General features: G+C 35.4%; 2 protein-coding genes across 2 annotated transcripts; one reads left to right on the top strand and one right to left on the bottom strand.

Moving 5' to 3' along the window:
* The first annotated feature begins 4,325 nt into the window (after window positions 1-4,325).
* Window positions 4,326-7,863, top strand: LOC139852885 (probable U3 small nucleolar RNA-associated protein 7). The gene is made up of 8 exons (XM_071842224.1): window positions 4,326-4,424; window positions 4,542-4,607; window positions 4,702-4,791; window positions 5,368-5,500; window positions 5,722-5,840; window positions 5,973-6,040; window positions 6,148-6,196; window positions 6,590-7,863. Exons 1-8 carry the CDS (start codon window positions 4,413-4,415, stop codon window positions 7,613-7,615), a joined length of 1,563 nt encoding a protein of 520 aa, XP_071698325.1. The 5' UTR covers window positions 4,326-4,412; the 3' UTR covers window positions 7,616-7,863.
* Window positions 7,864-9,160: 1,297 nt separating this feature from the next.
* Window positions 9,161-17,242, bottom strand: LOC139855368 (protein transport protein SEC24 C-like). The gene is made up of 25 exons (XM_071844589.1): window positions 17,107-17,242; window positions 16,127-16,954; window positions 14,594-14,827; window positions 14,430-14,504; window positions 14,222-14,320; window positions 14,027-14,138; window positions 13,685-13,812; window positions 13,475-13,594; window positions 13,262-13,342; window positions 13,089-13,166; window positions 12,834-12,926; window positions 12,695-12,749; window positions 12,411-12,487; window positions 12,237-12,308; window positions 12,044-12,127; window positions 11,829-11,948; window positions 11,660-11,728; window positions 11,508-11,585; window positions 11,239-11,377; window positions 10,977-11,141; window positions 10,466-10,611; window positions 10,205-10,384; window positions 9,922-10,010; window positions 9,782-9,813; window positions 9,161-9,528 (listed from the first exon to the last, which is right to left on the bottom strand). Exons 2-25 carry the CDS (start codon window positions 16,871-16,873, stop codon window positions 9,422-9,424), a joined length of 3,180 nt encoding a protein of 1,059 aa, XP_071700690.1. The 5' UTR covers window positions 16,874-16,954; window positions 17,107-17,242; the 3' UTR covers window positions 9,161-9,421.
* Between the last annotated feature and the right edge of the window lie 6,666 nt (window positions 17,243-23,908).

Below are 23,908 nucleotides of genomic sequence, written 5' to 3'. Positions count from 1 at the left end.
TTTGTATTGTGCAAATATGGCCCTAACACCATGAGTACAAGGAACTCCAGTCAACTGCCATGCTCTACATGTACACATTTTTGTCCTTAAATTCACAGTGTAGTTTTCATTCCTGTTTAGCACTTCAAACTCTTGATAACCACTATTGTGAACCTCCCAATCCCTACAACATTACATGTATGATTATTTAATAAATAATGAACAATACAGTTACATAGTTTGAGGGTATAGACATACCTGTTGTGGTGTTTTATATGTTCCAGTTTTTGTCTAACATTAGGGCATAGTTCATCAGTCCATTCTTGTCCTTTTACCCTTTGTTCCTCTAGTCTTGTCATCACTTTTCTTCTGATGTCTTCTAGCATTTGAATAATTGGCTTACTCCTAAAGTCTCTTATCATTGAATTCCAACACTCACTAATCCCATTCTCAACTGAATCACAATCAAAACCTGTAGCAAAGTATGCCCTTGTCCAATTGTATGGTTGTTTGTTAAGTAAGTAAGTGTATGCCTCTTGATTACCTTCTTTGATTTTATCCATGACATATGCAAAGTGTTCTGGAGTATAGGACTTTGCAGCTTGCCAGAAACAATTCTTGAAATACACTCCACCAAACCTCTTACTAAAATTTGCATATACATGCCTGGCACATTGTCTATGTTCACAATTAGGTAATACTTGAGTAACTGCCTCAATCAACCCCTATCACATAAAAAATATATAAGTTAAATAATAATAATAATAATATAAGAAAATAGTTAAATAAAAGCTTAAGTATAGTTACCTTATGTTGATCAGAAATCAAAGCAATCCCATTACCATTTTCAAGTCCAAGATCATTTTTTAATAACTTGATGAACCATGACCAATTCTCAGTTGTCTCAACATCTACTAAGGCCCATGCAATAGGAAACACTTGGTTATTTGCATCTCTACCAACTGCAGACAATAACTCACCTTGAGCAATACCCTTCAAAAAGCATCCATCAAGACCAATAACCTTCCTACAACCACCTATCCAACCTTCCTTGCATGCTTTGAAACAAACATAAAATCTTTGAAATGTTGTAGATCCATCCTCTTGATTTTGAACATTAACTTCAACCGTTGTTCCAGGGTTTGTCTCACTGATTGCTTGTGCATAATCCCATATCCTTGAATAATGATTATCCAGAATGTTGTTCATCTCATATATTGCTCTTGCCTTTGCTCTACTACATTGACTTTGGGTCACTCTAACATTGTACTTTTTCATCACCAAGTGTCTTAGTTCTTTAAGTTTTATTCTAGGGTTGATCCTAATCTTGTCACCAAAAGCTTTTGCAATCCATCTAGATGTCACAATCCCACTTAGTTTCTGCTGCCTAGAACATGTATGCTTAGACTTTAGAGACTTTATTTGAAAAGTTGACTCACCTGTGATCCATGATGCCCACAATCTAAAAGGACATGGCTTTTGTTCAACAATGTTCTTTCCTTTGGCATTTCTGACCCCACATCTAACAAGAACATATTCCTTTTTACTCTCTGCATAATACAATGGATAACCATTTGCCAAAGCATAATTGATTATAGAATCCTTAAATTGTTCAATGCTTTCAAACCTCTCTCCTTTAAAAGGGTGCATTAACCTCCAGTGAGTATTTGGGTTATGCATTTGAGACTTAATTCTAATGATTTCCTCAGCCTCAACACCTTCTTCAACATTAGGGTTGTAATCAATATCTGAGTGATATCCAGTATCCATGTTGTGCTCATCGTGTATATCAACTATCTCAAGTGAATTCTCACTTTCCTTTGGAACCAACTTCTTATTCTTGGTGGGTGTATTCAAAGCTGGCATAGGTTGTTCCTTAGGACTCATCTTCTTATTCTTTCTACACTGTAATAACTCTTCCTCATCAGCAGACATATGATCTAAACTTGGACAATCACTTTCTGGACCACTCTCATTCTCATTATCAGGCTCATTCTCAGACTCACTATCATTCTCATGCTCAGATTCTGGACTATCCATATCAACAGCAGGTTTATCATCCTCCTTATCAACAATTACAGCTAAATCATCATTATTTTCTACCTTCATTTCATTAATTTCCTCATCTTCATTTTCCTCATCACTTTCACATATGTAACTTGATAAATCTAACTTATGTGCATCCACGTAAACACGAATAGACTTATCAAATTGAGTTGCATACTTAACAAACCTTTTAAAATCTGCATCATTAACGATATACCGTAGACCATCACTTAAATTCCTACCAGGTATACAATAATAAAGACCAAACGATTTATGAGAAATTGTTATCTTTCTCAGATAAATGCAGAAAGACTTACAGTTATACGAGGTTAAATCAAATCCTTGCATCCTTACTATGTGTCCTGTATCATACCTCAACGGATTCTCGAAAAACTTTCCACCATAACGAACAAGTATTTCACTTTGATTTAAGGAAGGTTCATCAGGGTCAGGTCCTATAGTGATTTAGGGTTTCGATTTGGTACGGATGTGAGATTTAGGGTTTCGATTTGGTAGGATTAGAACGAATTGGTTAATTTAGGGTTTCATTTGTTTTGGTTCGATTTGGGAGAAGTGGGAACGATGTGTTAGATGAGAGAGTTAAATATAACGATTACAGTAAGCAAGTGAGGTGGAAAATGTGAGTGATGTGGACATGCCATGTTGGCACTTAACCAAGAAATTTAACGGACCCCTTTTTTTAATTAACTTTGTAAAACCTACCCCTTTTTTTGTATCAAACTAAAATAGATTACCTAAAATAGGAAAAATGGTAAAATAGGTTACCTTTTTTTGGAATTTGCCCTTTCTGAAAATTAGTTGCTTTATTGTCGACTTGACTGACTTTTAAAGTCTAAATTAAATTTCAGATAAGATTTAAAACCCATAGAAATTTGATTTTACCATTTTCATTGAGTCTCAATTTCATTTAATTTTTTTTTTAAATTTTTTTTCCATACTTATTGGCCGGAGGTCCACTCGGAAGCAATCTCTCTATCCGTCGAATAGAGGGAGGGATGACTTTCTCTACTTTTGAGATTATTTTCACTCTGGGTGCAGAAATGACTTGTATTTATTATCGGATAGAGGAAGGATTGTCTACATCTTACATCTCTATACACCACTTACGTGGTATTGAATTTTTTTGTTGTTGTTGTAGTTGCTTTTATTTATCAATGCATTTTAAATTCGATACGTCATAAAGTATAAAATAGTTCTAATAAAGTATATATATATATATATATATATATATATATATATATATATATATATATATATATATATATATATATATAATATTACGAGTAATTTATATTTATACACACAATAGATAAACATTACAGGGTAATGGAAGTGAAATACATCCTTTTTAGGTGATTAAATGTTTGTGAATTGTTAGTAACTAGTTGGGCGATCTGGCTTTGCGCCGGTTCTTCACCCTTGATTAACATTAATTACATAGCTAAATATTGAGAAAGTAATTATTTGTAATTTGGTTTTTTTTTTTTTTTTTTTTTGGTTTTGTCGAGGAAGGACCAGAAATAGTGATGTGATTGATTTGTAATAAGAGTCAAAGTAATTATTCATCATTTTTTGTTTTACTTTTCGTCTTGTCGAGAGAAAAGACTCAAATGCTCAATCAATAAAGTGAGACGTACATCAACGATTGGTACAAACTATTTAATAATATATCATGAGAACGTTTCCAAAAATTATTAGGGGAAGTTAGCATATTTTTTATTATTGAAAAATAGGAAAATTGATTTTACTAGAATTTTCTTTTCCATTAGGTAAAAAATAAAAGAACAATGAATTGGTAAAGTGAAAAACAATAATTTAGATAATAAAAAATCTAAAATAAAATATAGAATGATTTTTTTGAGAAAAAATGGAAAGGTAAAAAAATATATTACAACATTTATATTTTTTTATGGTCGTCGTTAACATATTTTTTTTTTTTTTACAAAGTTAACAATTAACAATGTATTTGAAGTTGTGATGTGGTTCAGTAGTTGGTGGTCTGCCTCTTTAGGGGAGGTCGGAAGTTCGAGCCCCGTTAACTACATATTAAAAATACAATTTCATCTCTGCCATATCCACCCATGACACCTTTACTCACATAGTAACGGGTGGTTTAGTTGATTTTATAAAAAATTAACAATGTATTTTATTACTGTATAATTTTTTAGGGTTTGTTTAAGGTTTTTGCCAACGAGATATCCCATAAACCCTATCACTGTCCTATCACCATTACTGTAAACCCTCCCCTGCCTTTCGCCTCCCACTTTTTGGCTCCGCCTCCGCCGCCGCCGCCGCCGCCGCCGCAACCTCAACTACTGTTTCTCCTTCACCGGCGATTCACTACCTAATAAATTACCAATTTTACAATGGAGATATACGTAAGCTTCTCCGAGATTCAATTTTTTTAACACACATCTGTGTGTATATTTTGTTTCGTGTAAGCTATAATTTATTTTATGTAATTAATTTGTTTAATCGGCGTTTGTTTTTTGTAGGATGTTTCTGATGAAATGGAAATCAAAGTAAAGAAGTATCAACGGGGTGAAGGTGCTGATTTGAAGGTATCAAATCATTATAATTATCATTATTGAGCTGATAGTTAATTTAGGTTTTGTTTATGTTGTAGCTCGAAACTTACATTTGGGGATTTTGCAGGCTTTGAAAGACAAAAAATTGAAAACTCAACTTGCCAATAAAGAAGGGTTGTATAAGAAGTCTGCAAATGCTGCAGCCAAAGCTGAAAAGGTGAAATATTTAAACTTTTGTTTTCTTATTTATTCATAATTCATATGATATGATGTAGCATGAAATAAGATTGGGCTTAACTGTATGTCACACTTGTAGAGTCTATATGCTATGCTGATATTTCGGCCAATGGCAAATGATATGTTTATCATTTTAAAAAATTGGTTACTAATAGTGATAGATCCTGTCCTTTACTTTGATATATGGTTGAGTTTTCAGTTTAGTTTAATTTAACTATTTATCGTGACTTGAAGTCATAATAGTAAGTTTTCAGTGTTTTGGTTGAGAACATTTTTATTTTCTGATTATAACGTATTCAGATGAGAATTTGATATATATTGTCAGACGTAGAGCATTAAATATAATTGGGATATTGTTTTTTCTACACACGCGGGATGTAGCTTTGCATTTGTATTTAACTAGAGTTGTATGACAGAGCAAATGCTATACTATCAATCAATAGAAAATAATGGCAAATCGATTGATTACCCTGTTTATATAACACTGTTTAAGGCACGGTAAAAAGATTGTAAAATATATGCGCTTACAATAAATTTACATGTGATTTCTTTTTAGTGGCTTATGCAAACTGAGGGTGGACTTTTGGAACCCGATGGACTTGAGAAGACTTGGAGGATTGGTCAAGATTCAATCGCTAAGGAAGTGGATATTGCTAGTAAAAGAAATCAGTTTGATTTAGTCTTGCCAGGTCTGTACCTCAACTTTAATCGAAATATAATTTTTTATGATGTTACAAAAATCACATTTTATGTTTATATATGTATGAATCTTCACATGGAGTTAGTTTTGTATGTTTAATGGTATTTATCCATGTGTTCTAAAACTAATTTTGTGATTTTGAATGATCAGAAATCCGTATTTGAATTTTAAAACAACTCTAATTATTAAAGTTTATTGCTTTATGAACAGATCTTGGGCCTTACACTCTGGATTACACCTCAAGTGGTCGATATATGGTAGCAGCTGGGCGCAAAGGCCACATGACAATTATTGACTTGCATACTCTGAAACCTATTAAAGACATGCAAGTACGACAGATCTCAAGTTATGAACAATTTAACGTCTTTTTAAGGATTGTTAAATTTGTTTTCTAACTTTATTTACAACTCTTGAGATATTTTGTTCTGTAAATTTTGTTTAAATCATACTTTATATTGTAGGTTCAGGAAACTGTTCGAGATGTGGTGTTTTTGCATAATGAATTATTTTTTGCTGCTGCACAAAAAAAGTAAGGCCTTTTTGTATTTTGAGAATTTGTTTACCAAGTTATTTACATGTTTTATGTACGTTATCATTTGAATATACTACAATTAATGTCGAAATTGAAATCTGCAGGTACACATATATTTATAATCGTGCTGGCACAGAACTTCATTGTCTGAAGGTTAGGTGGTGTTTGTTTTTTATGACGTTGTCTTAAGATCTACGGAGCATATTTGTGGCTTAAGGATTTGTTAATACTATTTGTTTTTATATCCGCAAAATAACTTATTCCTGTCTGCAAAACAAGCATATTTCTAAGTTTGCGAGTTTGCAGATGTAATAAGACATTATTTCAGAATAAGACATTATTTTATCATATGTCTACAGAAAAACAAACGGTCTGCAATAAAAACGTTTGCGACATAATAACAGTGCAGACTGGTTTTGATAAACAAACAAAACATTAGTATTTCGTAATTTGAACCTATTTGACAATTTTTTTTAAGTGATAACGGTGAACAATTGTAAAAAGTGCTTGTTAATTAAATTCTAACGTTTACGTTATGACCCTCAGGAACATGGAGCTGTACTAAAACTTCAATTTCTCAAAAACCATTTCCTCTTGTCGTCCATAAACAAATTCGGGCATCTACATTATCAAGACACTACGACGGGCCAAATGGTAGGAAATTACCGTAGTGGCCTTGGCCGTTCGGATGTTATAAAAGTCAACCCTTACAATAGTGTTCTCGCATCGGGCCATTCTGGTGGTACAGTCAGCATGTGGAAGCCCACTAGCGCGGCGCCACTTGTCAAGATGCTTTGTCATCGTGGTCCGGTCACCGCCATCACGTTTCACCCAAACGGTCATCTTATGGCGACAGCTGGAATGGACAAAAAACTAAAGATTTGGGATTTAAGGAAATACGGGGTTATCCAAACGTTACCGGGTCACGCAAAGTCGTTAGATTTTAGTCAACAAGGTTTACTCGCCACCACAACCGGATCATTCGTGCAAGTTTTGAAAGCTTCTGATTCATCGGATTATAGTCGGTACATGATCCATACGATGGCGAAAGGTTACCAAGTTAATAAAGTTTTGTTTAGACCATATGAAGATGTTTTGGGTATAGGACATTCAATGGGGTTGGCGTCGGTTCTTATACCCGGATCCGGGGAACCGAATATTGATTCATGGGTCGCGAACCCGTTTGAGACGTTGAAACAGAGGAGAGAGAAGGAAGTACGGGTTCTTCTTGATAAGCTACCGCCGGAGTCTATTATGCTGGACCCTACAAAGATTGGAAATTTGAGGAGTGGTAAGAAGAAAGAGAAGCCTAGTAAAGAAGAGATTGAGGCGGAGAAGGCGGCTGCGATTGCTGCTGCGAAAAGCGGTTCGAAGAAAAAGAAAACGAAAGGACGGAGTAAGCCGAGTAAGGTTGCGAGGAAGAAACAAGAAGGGATTGAACAAGCGAAAAGACCGTTTGTTGACAGAAGTATGGAGAGTGGGGTCCCACAAAAGAAACAAAAGAGAATTATGGAACAAGGTAGTGAACTTCCTGTTGCTTTGCAGCCTTTTGCTAGAAGAAAAACTGCTTAAGAATCTTCACAAGTCTTGTTCGTTCGTATATCGTTTTTGTGTGATTCTGCTATAACAAAGAAACAAGGATGAACATTTCCAAGAGGGATGAAGAATTGGGTTCATATGGATACCTCATTATCCAGTTCTGCAGTTTTGCTTTATATATGTGCGATTTAATGTAGTTATGTGCAGGATTATTTCTGTGTGGTTTTAAATCTTTCATCTTGTGTTGATCATTGATTTCTTTCATCATTGTATGAAAAACTTTAGTACAAGTGGTTTCCTTGGGGACAATTTCTCTTTTAACTGCGCAGGAATATGAACAAAAGACAGGAGTTCATATATACTAATCAACATGCTGTTGCTATTATTTTATCACACTAACTAATTTAACAATCATAAATTCAAGATAAACAATGAGCAATCCACATCTCAATTGATTGCTTACAAACATTGTATAATCCAACGGTATCGTGAAAGTGTTAATTTTCTATGTAGATAATTTTCGCGTCCACCAGAACGGCGATCAAGCGATTTGACATCATTTGATCTGGAGTGCTTTTTCTGGAATATATTTTTGATACATCTGATAGCTTATAAGCTCCGAGGACTAGTCAGCTTGAATATGTAACAAGTTTATGGCAACTTCAAATGAATATTTGTTGAGATGAGGGTTAAGTTGTTTGACTTCCAATAAGCTTGTGTGTTTAATTTGATTAAGTTTACTAAACACAGAGAGTATTCTTTTTACTTGAATGAAGATTACATAAAAACACTTGAGTTGAAGCCAAACCTGTTTTGGAAGTTAAGGGTGCGCCGGTTTACCTCTTAATTGAATAGTTCAACGCTGAATGTTGAACTATTCAACATTCAGTGTGTGTATTTCCGACCTCTGAATGACAGATGATGCTGAATGGTTCAAAATTAGTGTTGAACCATTTAGAGCTAGAATTGTCTCTTAACCATTAAGTACCTAAATTATACGTAGTATGTATTATTCTCTTTAAATTATATCGAGAACACTTATTAAACAATTATATTGTAATTTTTATTCATGTTAAAGGTTAATAAGGTAATTTTATATCATTTTCATTATTCGTTCAAAATGTATATCAAACAGGTTATTGTCATTCAAAAATAAATCCATTCAGAACTTTTGAACCATTCAACGCTAAATCATTCAGTTTTATTTAAACACACAATCTCAACTAGAAGCAACTTCATTCAGAACTTTTGAATTATTCAAATTATGAACCATTCAGCGCTAAATCATTTTATCAAACGCACAATCTCAGCCACTGATGCCCAACTAGCTTTGAATATTTGATGTCAACTCTGCTTTGGAAGTTAAAGCTTAACCAGATATTCCTTTGACATATGATGCCAAACCATCTATTGATTTCAGAGACCAATCAACTTTGGGATTCAGAAACCAACTTACTTTAAATTTAAGAGACAAACCATCTTTGAGTTTAAGTTTACCTAGCTTTAACTTATACATATCTCAACAATGAAGGGAAATCCCACTAAAAGAAATGGAAAAAAGAACTATAAATCAAATCAAATCAAATCAAACCAAACTATTTATTCAATGCTACAGCTTCATTAAATGTCAAAATGTATGCTACAATATATAACCAAAATGCCTACGGTTTTAAAACTTTGCTCAACTAGTATTCAACAAAAAGACAGGTGGGAGAACCACGTCGGAAGCCGTAATTTTTTGCACCTCTGAAGCTTTGGTCTCTTTATAACTTGAGATCCATGTTTTGTACACACTACATGAATATCACACTTGCATATGAATTTTGAGTGCTTTAGAAATCAAGACATTTTGCTTTGAATTTGTCGATGAACATGCACTAGGAACTCAACATAGGAAAGACCACTTGGAGACTTGTCTTCTACCATGTATGAAAAGAACAACACTCCTGAATCAAAATAAAGAAATCAATATAAAAAAGGACGCTACAAAATGGGAGGTGAATGGATTATCAATATATGGGTTAGTGTTGGTTAGCCAAAAACTATTTATGTTAAGACCTTTTGGTTTTCTGTGAATAGTTGGTGAGTCAAGTTTGTTTACATATAATATATATTTTAAAATTGGATAAAATACATTCTTTATAAAACTTTATAAGAAAATAACTTCGAACGTGAACAAATTTTGGATGATTATGTTACCTGATGGATCTCCTTTCTTGCATAATTTTAAGCTGCAAAAATAACATATCGTCATAAATATATCAACATGAACATATTCTCGTCCACAACAGAAAAATTGATCCCGCCTTAATAAGAAATGAAACAAACATAAAACATACCGAAGGTAATTGCATCTTTGGCTCCTGATCTCATTTATAACCTCATTTAGCTTCTTCGACATAGGATTGTCGTATTGCTGCAATACAAACTGAATAGAAAGGTAAAACTAATTAATAGCTGATACTATAATCAAGAAAGCACGTGATAATAAGTGGATGGCATACTTAATTATTCACGACACAATGTGTCTAAATTCTTTTAAAATTAAATTTCAGATTTCAGATATAACCATTATAATACAATGACTATAAAATCTAGTTATAAGATTTGAATACAAAGTACCTGACTAGGAACTTGGTCGACAGACGAAATGCCAAACAGTTGGCGTATTGTATCAGGATCAGCAGCGTTTCCGATATAAATCAAACAATCCTCGCCGTTTTCGAGAAGATAGATTCCATTTTCATTTACTTGTTCACTTGAAAGAGGAATAACAGTGGGAATAACAGAACCCTCTGATTCCTATAAACTCAAACACAAAAAAACGAGTTAGTCCCCATGAAGAAAATATTAAGAACCAAAACAAGCTTTTATCTTTATTACCTTTATATTAAGGTCATGAATACTTATCATCCTAGGGTACACAAGCGGAACTGCTAATTGTGCAGACAGAGGGAAAACATAGTTAATCCAGAATGACCGATCGTCTATTCGTGCTTCAGTTCGCAATCCAGTGCTTTTAATCAATGCTAAAATGAAGCAAAATGAGATCAATTAATTCTTGGGTCTAGTTTCGGTATCCAATCCAAATTTTGGTAAAATAATAACACATTAGAGTGTCAAAAATGATTAAAGAAACTAGATTATTCCAATAACATTCTAATTATTTGAAAAAAAAATAAGAATTTGGACGGTGTTACACACAAAAGTTTACACTTTGAATGACTTTCAACCTGCTTAACTGGAAACTCGTTTGATTAGTTACTTTTGAGCTTCTTGATTATTTGGCTCATTTGACTCCTTTGAGATAAAACTTAACCAATATCGACCCACTATAAGTATATGGGTCAATATTGCCTTACACGGTTACACCTATATCAGAAGGAAAATGTACCAAGAGTGTACAGAGGCAATAGTTTAAGTGCCTCTGGAAGGATAAGTTGTCCTGATGATGACACAGTAGCACAAAATTTGCGATAAGCATGAAGAATATTGATGCAGAGGTTCGTCACTTGCTCCCTTACGTGTAATAACGGGTTTGTGAGAATTTCATTAGCAGCTGTAGCATACACACCAAGTTATTAATACTCAACCCCAAAACAATGAAGGAATAAATTGAGTTCAAACTGATGTACAAAGATTTGAATATATTATACCTTGCTTTAGGAAACATGAAAATTGAGTATCTAAGTCAGCTGAACGGAAGAGATTACTGAGCATTGTTGTGCATGGCAAGGACAAAGTTGAGACACGTATTCTTCTTTGCCCGTACACAGTGGTATAAAGAAGTGCACACTGACCAACATAGATATACAACATTAGTATGGAAGAAAGAAAAAAGAAAAAAAAAAGTGGTTTTGATAATATACAACATTATTATGAATTTCATTAGGTTATTAAATATTATTAGTACACATATACATACCTGAAAAGAACATTCTGTGCCGTCTTGCAGTTTGTCATCATGTTTCAGAGTTACCATGATGGCTTTATCACAATCAATCTGAAAAAGTAAGGTTCAGTCAGATATAACAAACGATGTCAAGTATTAAATATATAGACGGGGAGGTAACAAACCGCAGGTAGGTCCACATCTGTTGGAATGCGTTTACAGAAGTTTCCAGAGTATTCTTGCACTTGAAGACCCTGCAGAATTGAAGGAAAAGAATGGAAAATGAAGAATCTTAGTGACTAATATACATAATTAATATTAATAATTCAAATTGTAGGGGATTTGGAAGTTGACCTGACTGCATCTAACACGCATCACTGCTTCAAACCCTTGTGGCCTAGTTATATTCCATCGAAGATCATTGTAGAGTTTTGCAGGGTCCGAAAGAGCAGAAAAAGGGTGATAATAATAAACCTGGAAAAAGGGTCAAGATTATCAACACGAAAAAGCATAAAAATGATGGTTGAAAAGATGAACTTGACGAAAATTAATAACTAACTGATAAGTACCTGTCCTCCAGTAGTCCTTGGGATAATGGAGATGGAAGCAATGTCCACATAACTTTGGGTAGTAAGAAATACATCAACAGATACCTGAATGTATTAAAAATACATACAAGTAAAATAAACATGTCACAAAAGGTCAAAGATTAGATAACTAAGTAATTAATTTATAAAAAAATGCAAATTCGAGAAGCTTAACCTGGTACTCAGCGAATTCAATAGCCATAGTCTTCAAAGTTTTGTCCACTGGTTGAAGTAGTTTATGTGGTTCCTTAAATTTCAGAATAAAGAGAACACTTTGAGACTTTTGTTAAACAGACAAAATGATGTATTTAATTAAAGTAAGATGACAATATATGTAAATGATATATACCTTCTCTCCTGCAGATATATTAGTTCTTCCTTCAGCTTCTCGAGCAGAAAGAGCCGCAATACCAACAGAAGGCAACACTGTTTAAACAAATATAGTAAAAACGAGTTCAGTTCTAATGTATAATGAATGTTGCAATATGAGATTTTAATCGAATCTTATATGCTGAAAAAGAATTTGCTTACGCGTAAATTACATACAACTTGTACCGGAAGGTGAATTTGATCAATATATTTCAGTCGCCTACATTAAATTATAAATATATAATTAAATATTCATGAGCTTACCTGACTGAAATACCAGAAGTTTGCCTCCAGTGCTCTTCATTGCCATAAAAGCAGCCTTGTGATATAAAAATAAAGGTCATGTGACAACCAAAGACTACAAAATCAACAGAAATTATTGATGATACAAAAAATATAGTACCTTTATGCCAGCACCAAAAGCTGAATCAGCAGTTTTATTACTTTGAAACATAGTTGGGATGCTTTCCAGCAATAGATCTAGATGCTGCTGACACTGTAGCATCAACCATCAACCATATCAACCATAACATTATTACAAAAGTAATATTAATTTCAAACATTTTGAATACATAAAGTCCTTGAACTTAACAGATCACAACCTCCATATCTATTGATTAAAACCCTCATAAAAATGTACAGATGTTGAATAACTAACCTCAGAAAGCTGTACAATAACATCAGTTTCTAGAGGAGTATAAACATCTTGTACATCAGGAACTATGAGCATCAAGGGCTGCAACACAAAGATCAAGAAAATTATTACATTTAGCTATTCATTGTATTATGTCTATCATGTTTCTTTCTAGTTGTCATTTAAAATTACTATACCTGCTGCAATGCACGTTTCAGGTTGTAAAAATGGATGGTCGAGTCAAATGTAGCAATTCCCACCATTGTCCGAGGACCCTCCTGCACCAATTAGATTATTATAGATCAAACATATGAATCGCATAAAAAAAATTAAAATCATATAACATCAAATTTATACAAATCTTGAACTTGTAATTCACAAATATAAGGTTATGATTAGCACAAACTCACTGGAAGCTCGGAAATAACTCGGCTGATAGCACTGCAAGCTCCAGCGGTGGCACCGGTTTGTATGGCATTCATCGATACATCAATGAGGAAGAAAAACACAGCAGGCATCGGATCACGCACCTGAGAAGATACACGAAATAGAGTCCCAATTTAAAGGTATTACATAATTTATAACAAATTCTTTCAAAAGATAGGTTTTGGAATACACACCATAAACTCTTTTGTAGCAATAAATTCAACTGTTCCTCTACATAGCTCAGGTCTCTCATCAGCGTCTCTACGTCTGCCATCTGGACCTAAATTGCACTGGTAATCACGGGGAGTTTCATCTGTAAAACCTGAAAAAAGTAGCAGAAAATGCAAAGTGAAAACCTGCATATTCTCATGTACATGTTTACAGAAGCAATAGCACTTTAGCCTAATCGTATGCAAGATATATATGAGATAATCTATCAATCATGTGGTTGTAGCCTTATAGGTTCAAGTCCCAATTAGAATGCAGATTGTGGTTGTGAAATAAGGATATATATGTAGTTAGCAGATAATACTCACCACAGAAATTACAAATAAAACGCCTTCCTTGGTCAACAAACTTCATGAAAGGGTTGATGTACCCTTTGCAACGTGAACAACGAACAGGACCACCATCCCCAAAATCCACTATCTGCAAATAGAAAGATTTATATGAAAAATGATAGGAGTGCATCATAATATTAAAAAAAATGAAGGAAAAAAATATGTGTATACTTGAATGGGCTCTTCAGATGGATGAGGGAGGGCCAAAGGCTGGACCAATAAAGCCAACTGCATCCCAGACGTGTTCAAAAGATCGGTAGTGCAAGCAATCTGAAAAAATTTTAAAAAAAAAAAAAAAAAAAAAAAAATTGAACCCAGATTAACTATCAAAACCAACATTTTGAAGCACAAAAAGTAGATAGGAGGAAGTTTAGATCACCTGATTGATGGTACACCTCATGTACCGCGGACTGCAGTTGCCAGTATCCCTTACAATGAATTCACTTGTAGCAGGCTTCAGAATATATAAAAAAATATTATCAAATTGTGAATGAATGCAAATAAATCTTTTGAGAATAAAAACTTCAAAACGAGTTGAAATACCGGTGGAGGATTGGCTTGGTTGCCCTTGCGAGTTTCATGAAGTTGAACTGAGGCATTGGGAATAGGGCGTGGAATTTGGTTGGGATCAATCTTTGATGGTCCAGTAACTGCTGAACCGCCAGCACCCATAGCAGGTGATATTGTAGCCATTGCTTGTTGATTGGGAAGTGGTGGTTGCATACCATACATTGTTGGTGGTTGAACAGGTCCCGGGATTGGTGGAGGTTGTACATTCTAATCACGTATGAATGAATTCAGATCTCAATCTCAAAATGCTAGTGAATCAAACGCATAAGACAGAAATGGAATTGTAATAGAAGCGATACATATTTAAAAAGTGTATCTATCATCTATCATCTACTCAATCTCAGAATGTGAACCAAGTATTTCATATCTTTTTGACTATAGACGAACTGTTAATACGTTTATAATTTTGTCAGCACAATTAAACGAAAAGGAAGTGACACTCTTTTTATAAAATATCATATCACATGAACCAAATTTACAAATTTACTATGATTCATTCAAGGGGCATGGTTATCTATCCTGTTTTATGTGTGACCACCAAACACCTTTTTCTACAACTGTATCCCTTGTGCAGCCGCATTATAATTTGTGATAATGTGAATTTGATATCCATTTCCTAGTTCTATAATCCGCAAGTTGATATTCATCTATTCGAAATTGCTTAGCAAACTATAGATGTTCTAAAACTTTTCGTTTCTCCATTTCAATTTAGTGTCCTTTCCTTTAGCAAAAACTTGAACACATAAGTGACTGATTATAGAGTCTTGCACAACATTATATAACTCAGAGTTCAAAATTACAATCTTCACATTTTGGATTTGCTTATGATTAATAACTCCATATACTATGCCTTAATGACAGGCAGGACATTTACCCTTGATATACTAAAACAGCTAGGCAGGGCTACTTGGTGTAGAATAAGATTTCTATGTCCACCAACCTTGGTTTCTGGTACTAGTGTTGGTCTAAATCTAAATTTTCAACATATGATACAAATGTATTTCATGTTATTATATTCATCTTGACCATTTATCCACGTCATATATTTACCTCATAAAATGTTAGTAAGACAAAATCAGAGTTCCATTTACCCTATGCATTAGACATTAAATACCCCCCAAGGCTTTTTTATGTCAAAGCAGGATAATTTCAGACACCTAACCACTATAGGTAATCCACTAATTTGATTATCAACTATCAACTAACAGTTATATAGAGAGTTTTAAAAATTAAACCGGGATCAAGTACCCTTCTCTCAACCCTTGTCAAATGGAATTTTCACAATTTGGAGGTAATCAGTTCATTCCTATGAGTAATTGTATGTATTAAATAATGAAAATTTCAATTCATAAAGACGATAATACCATGATAACACAGTACCAAGAGCTTAATATTGTAAGAGATCAAAAATATTAACTTGCAGTTTAGATATATAAGTAACTCACTTAAGTGTCCACTTAAATATGTACAAATTAAGATAACTCAAGTTTAAAACAAAGAACTTACTTGTCGAGATTGCATTTGCCATGGTTGAGCCCCAAAAGGAGAAGCTTGTGGTTGAGGAATGCCTTGACCCTGAGCCGAAAATGTTGGTGGTCCTCTTGGAGGTGCTTGTGACGGTGGCCCTCTTGGTTGGTTATCAGGTGAACCTCCAGAAAACGGTGTTGATTGTCCAGAAAACGGACCCATGTGTGATGACATGGTTGGTGGAGAAGGTGGAGGTCCAACAGACGGTCTTGGTCCAACACCAGCAGAAGGTGGATACTGAGAACCGCCTTGCATACCACCGGGCGGTCCAAACGATGGGGGACCATTAATCAACTGACCACCACCACCAACAGTCTGTGGCGGACCTCCGAAAGAACCTGGTCGAGGACCGGGAGCACCCATTGTAGGAGAAGGAAAAGGTCCAGAACCTATAGGCCTTGATGCAAACGGAGGCGCAGGACCACCACCAGGGCCTCGGTTAGGAGCCATGAAAGGAGGCAATGCACCTTGTGGAGGTCCACTAGGTGGAACCGCACCTCTAGGCACCGCACCTGGCGGCGGAGGTCCAGGACGACTAGGTCCAGAAAACGGCGATTGAAATGGAGAAGGTTGTTGACCAAATGGAGGATTGGGACCTCTGCCCGCATTCGGTGGCAAATTAGGGCGATTGATTTGAAGGTTTTGCATATTATCAGCAATTGAATTAGGGTTAGGGTTATAATTAGGAGGTAAATTGCCAGGTCCAGGTCCACCGGGAGTTGTCATTATCAAGATCTCCAAAAATTAAACTCCCAGTCTGTATCTATATGTACGTACACTCACAATTCTTCAACAAGTTCACACTGCCTGGGATAAAAATTCAATTTTTACATCAATAAGAATGAAATACAATACAGGTAACTAAAAATTAACAAGATCAAGCGTGATTTATTAAGATCTGGATTAATTCAATAAAGGATTAAGATTAGTAGATGATATGATGAAATTGATGATTATACCTGTAGCTGAAATCACTGATCAGATCACTGATGAGAAAATTAGGTCAAAAAAGTATATCTGTAGGAAATACCTAATCGATGATCATCAGAGGAAGATAAAGGGGATGAAATTTTGGGGAAAATAGCATAAGAAAGACTATTTTACAACTATATACATGAGAAATGAGAATGAGATGGTAATTTCTTGTAATAAATGTTTCATTAATTAATTAACTAAATAATATTAATTTAATATTTTAATATTAATATTAATATTAATATTAATATTAATATAATAATTAAATTAAAATTTAAAATCTTAAGACAATCAGCAAACACAAAAACCTTTTATTTATTGGCTAATCCTTTTATATATTTTACTAGATTTAAGAGCTCGTGCAACGCACGAGGACTCTTAATCAAACTAAATTGAAACGTAAAATGTTATATCAATTAACGGTATGATAAAGACAATATCATAAATATTGTTGTGCATGAAATAAACATAATCTGTTTAAGCATTTTTGTTTGAACAACTTCATGCTATTTTACCAATAAATATGACAAAAGGGTTGTAATATCTAATGGGTAACATAAATGTAAAGTGTTCAATCAATGATAAAGTTAAAGATACATCAATAGTTTTGGACCAAAACTGGTGATGTATCTTTAAGTTTATCAATGATTACAACTGCTTATGTGATGCCCCATACAAAATCATCGTGTACTAATTATCAACGACATGATCATTACAAGGTCAAACACTATATGCTATTTCAAAATACGTTTGCATTCACGATAAAAGGTGACGTCATAGCGAACGTCAAGTGTTTTACACCAACAATATGCTTCTACGAATAGCAAGCATGAATAAATGTATGTGACCCTTAGGTCGTTACAAAACATAGTTTCAAATGCATTAAAGTTTGAATGCAAGATAAACAGTTCATGCGGTGATGACTCTAGAGCAGCGGGTGTCTACAGCAAGACTAGCACGACAGCGGAAGCAATTAACCTTAAGCACCTGAGAAAAACATGCTTAAAAACGTCAACACAAAGGTTGGTGAGCTATAGTTTAAGTATAACAGTAAGTAAGGTAGGCCACGAGATTTCAGTGCTACAAAGAGCGTTTCAAAACAGTATGATAAAGTATATGTTAACCGTGGGCACTTGGTAACTAACTTAACGTTTATACCCCCTGAAAGTACACTTGGCAAGTGCGTATGTCTACGAAGTATTAAACACTCGTTAAATGCTAGCGCGACTAGCCCGAGTGGGGATGTCAAACCCTATGGATCCATATCTAAGATTCGCGTTCACGGTTCAAAAACCAATGATTAAACGTTACCGAGCTAAAGGGAATGTTTATGCCGTTGTATAACCCACACATATATAAGTTTAAGTACTCGTGCCTCGTATGTAAAACATAAAATCCACATGTATTCTCAGTTCCCAAAATAAGTTAAAGTAAAAAGGGAATGCTATAACTCACAATGATAAAGTAGCGGTAAAGTATGACTCGGAAAGTAAGCAAGTAATGAAGGTTGTCCAAACGGGTCCTCAACCTAAGTCAAATAGTACTAAGTCAGTAAATCGTCCGAATAGGTTTAAAAGTATGTAAATAAGGTCTTAAGGGTCATCATCATTCATCATTCAACAAAAGGTGTAAAGTAAGTTTCGTTCATGAAATGAGTTTAAAACAAAGGCTGAGTTCGGTCAGTCACCACGGCCTCTATACCTACTGAAATAAGGTGAGACCAGTGGCCATGGCTCCGTATATGAGTCCTTTAGTCGTGGTAAAAATTACAGAAGCAAACTCATCTTCGTTTGACCGTGGCGACGGTCTAAGTGCGAGTAGGTCAGAATTTTTAGCACAACGTTAAATGGACATAGTGACGATCGGAGGGCCATAAATCCTAAACCGTAACTCGGATTAAGACGAGTCCTATATGAAAAGTTATCTACTCGAACAGATCTATCTGAAAATCATAATTACAGTAGCCCAGATAGTACGGGTCAGACACAGAAACAGTATAACAGTAGGGTCAGTAGGTTCCGGTGGTTCTTGGTGCTCGATGCTTATCATGGTTCTCATCCTTGATGCATATAGCTTCAAGTGTACAACTCGTTGATGTGTTTGCATCATTTTCACCAAGGTTTGACCATCATAACCCAAGTGCAAGTCTAAGACATGAAGCACAACTCACTTAAGTGTTGCAAGTGTTTTGATGAACCAAAGTTACATCAAAGTCTTAGATCTAACACATACATGAACTTTAAAACTAATAATAAGTTATAAACTTGAAAGTGAACTTATGAAATCAAGATCTTAAGTTGTAGAACATAGTTCTTAGTTAGATCTTGAAGATCCTAGACCCAAAAGTCTAGATCTAACATAAGTGTACAAAGTTATAGTTAAAGAAAGCTTACTTACATGTTCTTGAACTTTTAAAGTTAACTTTAGTTCAAGATTAATGAGATCAAAGTTAACTAGTAACACTTGACCAATAACAACCAACAAACATGAAATTAAAGTGCATAATGTAAAGAATAAATTAAGTAGACAAGTAACTAGTTCATGGGTTGTTCATACTTTAAAGATTCAAACCAAAGTTTGATCTTTAAGAAAGTAAACTTTAAAGTTTACTAACATGAATTACAAGTATGATTTACAACACATGAACCTTAAATATTTTGAAACAACAAGTGTAGAACATAACTAGAAAGCTTATGTTCTTGTTTGCTCTTGTAAATACAAGATAATATGGAGAATCAAACTAAAGAGTTTGATTCTTGTAACATGTAAATAAGTAACAAACAAAGTAACAACTACAACTAACAAATACAAGTAATAAAGTAACAACCATGAACAAGTATCAAACAACAAATGATGATGATAATTAAGGGTTGTTTGGTTTGGTTTTACAAAAGAGAAAAGAGGAAGAAGTTGCTCATAATACTTACAAGAAAAGAGAGAAAAAGGAGAGAAAGTAAGTTGCAAGTTTTGTGTGTGTTTTTGGAATGAGAGATAAGTGAAAGATACTAGTAAATGTAGTAGTAAAAAAAAAATTAAAACACCTCTAAAAGGCCATAGAGGCCGACGGTTTTTGCAAGGGAAGAGGGAAGAAAAAAGTTCTTTGGTCACTTGCATGTAAAGCCTTAAAAAGTTGGATATTAGATGGTTGTTTATGGGAAAGAACAAGTAACTAGATTCTTAATTAAACAAACTAACTAGTTATAACATAAAGTGATACTTACATGACTTAGTGGGCTAGTTAGTCCATTTAAAATGCAGGGTGGGCTTCTAAAGTCCATTAACACTAATGAAGGCCCAAGTTCAAGTAACAAACAAGTAAATCCAATAAAAGCCCAAATAATTAACTAGTTAACCATAGTTAATTAAAATGATTAATAAAACTTAATCATGAATGTAAATAATATCTGAAAATATTATTCGTGTAATGTACGCGTGTCACAAAGACGTTTCGGGCATTTAAAGTCAAGTACGGGCAATCATGGCAACATGTAAATGTAATAACTACATTCGTATAATCACAAGTATTAATAATAATAATTATTAATAATTAACGTTGGAAAATCCAGGGTCGTTACATTACCCACCTGTTAAAGAAAATTTCGTCCCAAAATTTTAAGCTGAGGTAGATGGAGGAGTCGGGAAAAGGTGAGGATACTTCCGCATCATTTGATCCTCTCGCTCCCAAGTAAACTCAGGTCCTCGTTTGGCATTCCATCGTACTCGGACGATCGGAATCTTGTTGCGTTTCAAAGTTTTGATCTCACGATCCATAATCTCAACTGGTTCTTCCACAAAGTGGAGTTTGTCGTCAATCGTAAGTTCCTCAAGTGGTATGATAAGTTCGGGTGCAGCAAGACACTTCTTCAAGTTTGACACGTGGAAGGTAGGATGAACTGAGCTCAATTATGCTGGTAGATCCAAACGGTAAGCAACGGGTCCAACACGCTCCAAAATCTCAAAAGGACCAATGTATCGTGGGTTTAACTTTCCACGTTTTCCAAAACAAATCACACCTTTCCAAGGTGCCACCTTCAACATAACACGATCACCAACGTTGAATTCAAAGTCCTTACGTTTAAGATCAGCATAACTCTTTTGACGATCACGGGCAGTCTTAAGTCTAGCTTGAATCTGAGCAATCTTCTCCGTTGTTTCATGGACTACCTCGGGTCCGGTGATTTGCTTTTCGCCTACTTCGGCCCAACAAATAGGAGATCGGCACTTACGGACATACAATGCTTCAAAAGGTGCAGCATTAATGCTCGAGTGATAACTGTTGTTGTAAGAAAATTCGGCGAGTGGCAAATGCCTTTCCCAGGCCTTTCCGAAATCAATGACACATGCACGCAACATGTCTTCCAATGTCTGAATCGTTCGTTCACTTTGCCCGTCAGTCTGAGGGTAATAAGCAGTACTCATGTCAAGACGAGTTCCCATGGCTTCTTGCAAAGAACGCCAAAATCTATAAGAAAAACGGGGATCGCGATCGGATATGATCGATAAAGGTACACCATGACGAGATACAACCTCCTTGATGTATAGTTGAGCAAGTCTCTCCATTGTATCCGTCTCCTTCATCGCTAAGAAGTGTGCAGATTTGGTAAGGCGGTCAACAATAACCCAAATAGTATCGTATCCTCCCACCGTCTTTGGTAGCTTAGTAATGAAATCCATTGTGATCCTTTCCCACTTCCATTGTGGGATTTCCGGTTGCTGAAGTAACCCAGAAGGTCTCTGATGCTCAGCTTTAACCTTCGAGCAAGTCAAACACTTACCAACATAAGTCGCAATGTCTTTCTTAAGATTCGGCCACCAATACTATTCTTTAAGATCGTGGTACATCTTGCCCGCTCCGGGATGAATCGAATATCTCGACTTGTGGGCTTCATCAAGTATAAGGTTCCGTAGATCTCCATAATAAGGTACCCAAATTCTTCCGGCATAACATCGGAGTCCGGACTCCCTAACCTCGAATCGAGAGACAAGTATGTTCAAATGTTCGTGAGATATATTCTCCTCCTTGAGAGCCTCATATTGGGCTACTCTGATCTGGCTGTTGAGGTTCGAATGGATGGAGATGTTCAGAGCCCTAACACGAAGAGGTGCCGTCCTCTCCTTTCGGTTTAAAGCGTCAGTGTAACACCCCGTTTTTCCCCGTACATGATTTATAGGTGTATTGTGTATGTACGACAGGCGTATGAAGGGTTCGATACATGTTTGGGTGTTAAAGTCTTGTATGCGAGAAAATGTGTCAGGCCACGTTGGGTGTCGCGGCGCGACAAAGGGAGCCGCGGCGCGGCGTTTCAAATAAATCCAGATCAGAAAGCTTGTTAACAAAGTCACCAGTTCGAGGCAATCGTCGCGGCGCGACGAATTAGGCCGCGGCGCGGCGAATGGTGTGAACTGGCACCAGATTCTTGTAAATTTAAATGAAGTTCAAGGGCAATTTGGTCTTTTCGCGTTTGAGCCAGATTTGAGGATTTAACCTCATCCATTCATTTCATTTCTCATTTTAATTTCCCTTTTCTTTTCATTTTTCCTCTCAAACTCAAACACCCATTTGATTTCAAAAGGATTTTTGGAAAGGAAGGATCGGGAGTTGATCCTTGGCGTAGTTGACAAGTGTGTTCTCCTCGTTCTTAGCTACACGGTGATACTAGTGGTAAGCTCTAACTCCGAAATTCATTTTCGTGTTCATCATTCAAGTTTAGGGCTTTTGATTGTATGATTCATAGGTGAAACCCATTTAGTTGTTAATTGAAGGTTAACACCAAGATTCGGGTTTTTTTGTTGTTAATGTCGGGTTTTGGGTTTGGTGTGCAAGTTCATGCTTGTAAGACTTGTAAATGGTGTATAATCACTAGTATTAGTGATTATTGAGGTTTTGGGGACATTTAGGGTTCTTGGAGTTGACTAATTTTGACTAGAGCCAAAATTAGGGTTTGGGGATGATTTTGACCCGATTGTTGATTTATTAAGGTTTATAAACTTAAAATGGATTAAGTTGAAGTATTAAACCGAGTTAAATGTATTTTGGTGTCAAGACTTGTAAACGGTGAGATTTTGACTTAATAGGTCAAAATTAGGGTTTTGGTGTCAAAATGGGTGAGACATGTGTTTAACACTTGTGTTTGGGTTTACTTGGCATATTAGGACCATTTTCACCCGTGTTAGTAATTATTGGTTAGTTTGGGCGCGGTTTGTACTTGGAATTACATTTGGGTCGAATTTGCACTAAGTGTCAAATTGGGTTGGTTTGTAAATCCAATCTAAGTGTGTTGTTGAATTTGTGATAATGGAATAGGTACTTTCCATTGACGAGTTGCGGATTACTTGGTTGCATTCATCAAGGCTTAAGGTGAGTGTTAATATCCTATATGCATATGTATGTGTAGGATGGGTGCGGGTCGGGTGAAGTGGTTCTCGGTTATAGAGCTCACTTCACATATAGGTGGATTGATGGACTTGTGTATAGGTCCAATTGGCACGGTTGTGCGTTTTGGTTGACCATCTTTGACGAGGTGCACACCTTGCGTGTACTCTATCACATGGGCGTGTGATGTGGATTATATAACCCCAATGGCGAAGGGTTAATATTGTGAGTGGAATAATTATGCGTGAACGTATATAATGTATTTATTTGTGTGGTATGAATGTGGAAGTGTCGCGGTGTTCAAGACACCACATTCTAGGTAACGAGTAGTATTGTCACGGTGTTTAAGACACTACTCCTTGTGTAATTGACTTGTGGGATTGTCGCGGTGTTTAAGACACCACAATGTCGTG

Source organism: Rutidosis leptorrhynchoides, chromosome 6 (assembly GCF_046630445.1).
Source record: "Rutidosis leptorrhynchoides isolate AG116_Rl617_1_P2 chromosome 6, CSIRO_AGI_Rlap_v1, whole genome shotgun sequence".
Lineage (NCBI taxonomy): Eukaryota > Viridiplantae > Streptophyta > Magnoliopsida > Asterales > Asteraceae > Rutidosis > Rutidosis leptorrhynchoides.
This window is presented reverse-complemented; position numbering and strand designations above follow the sequence as displayed.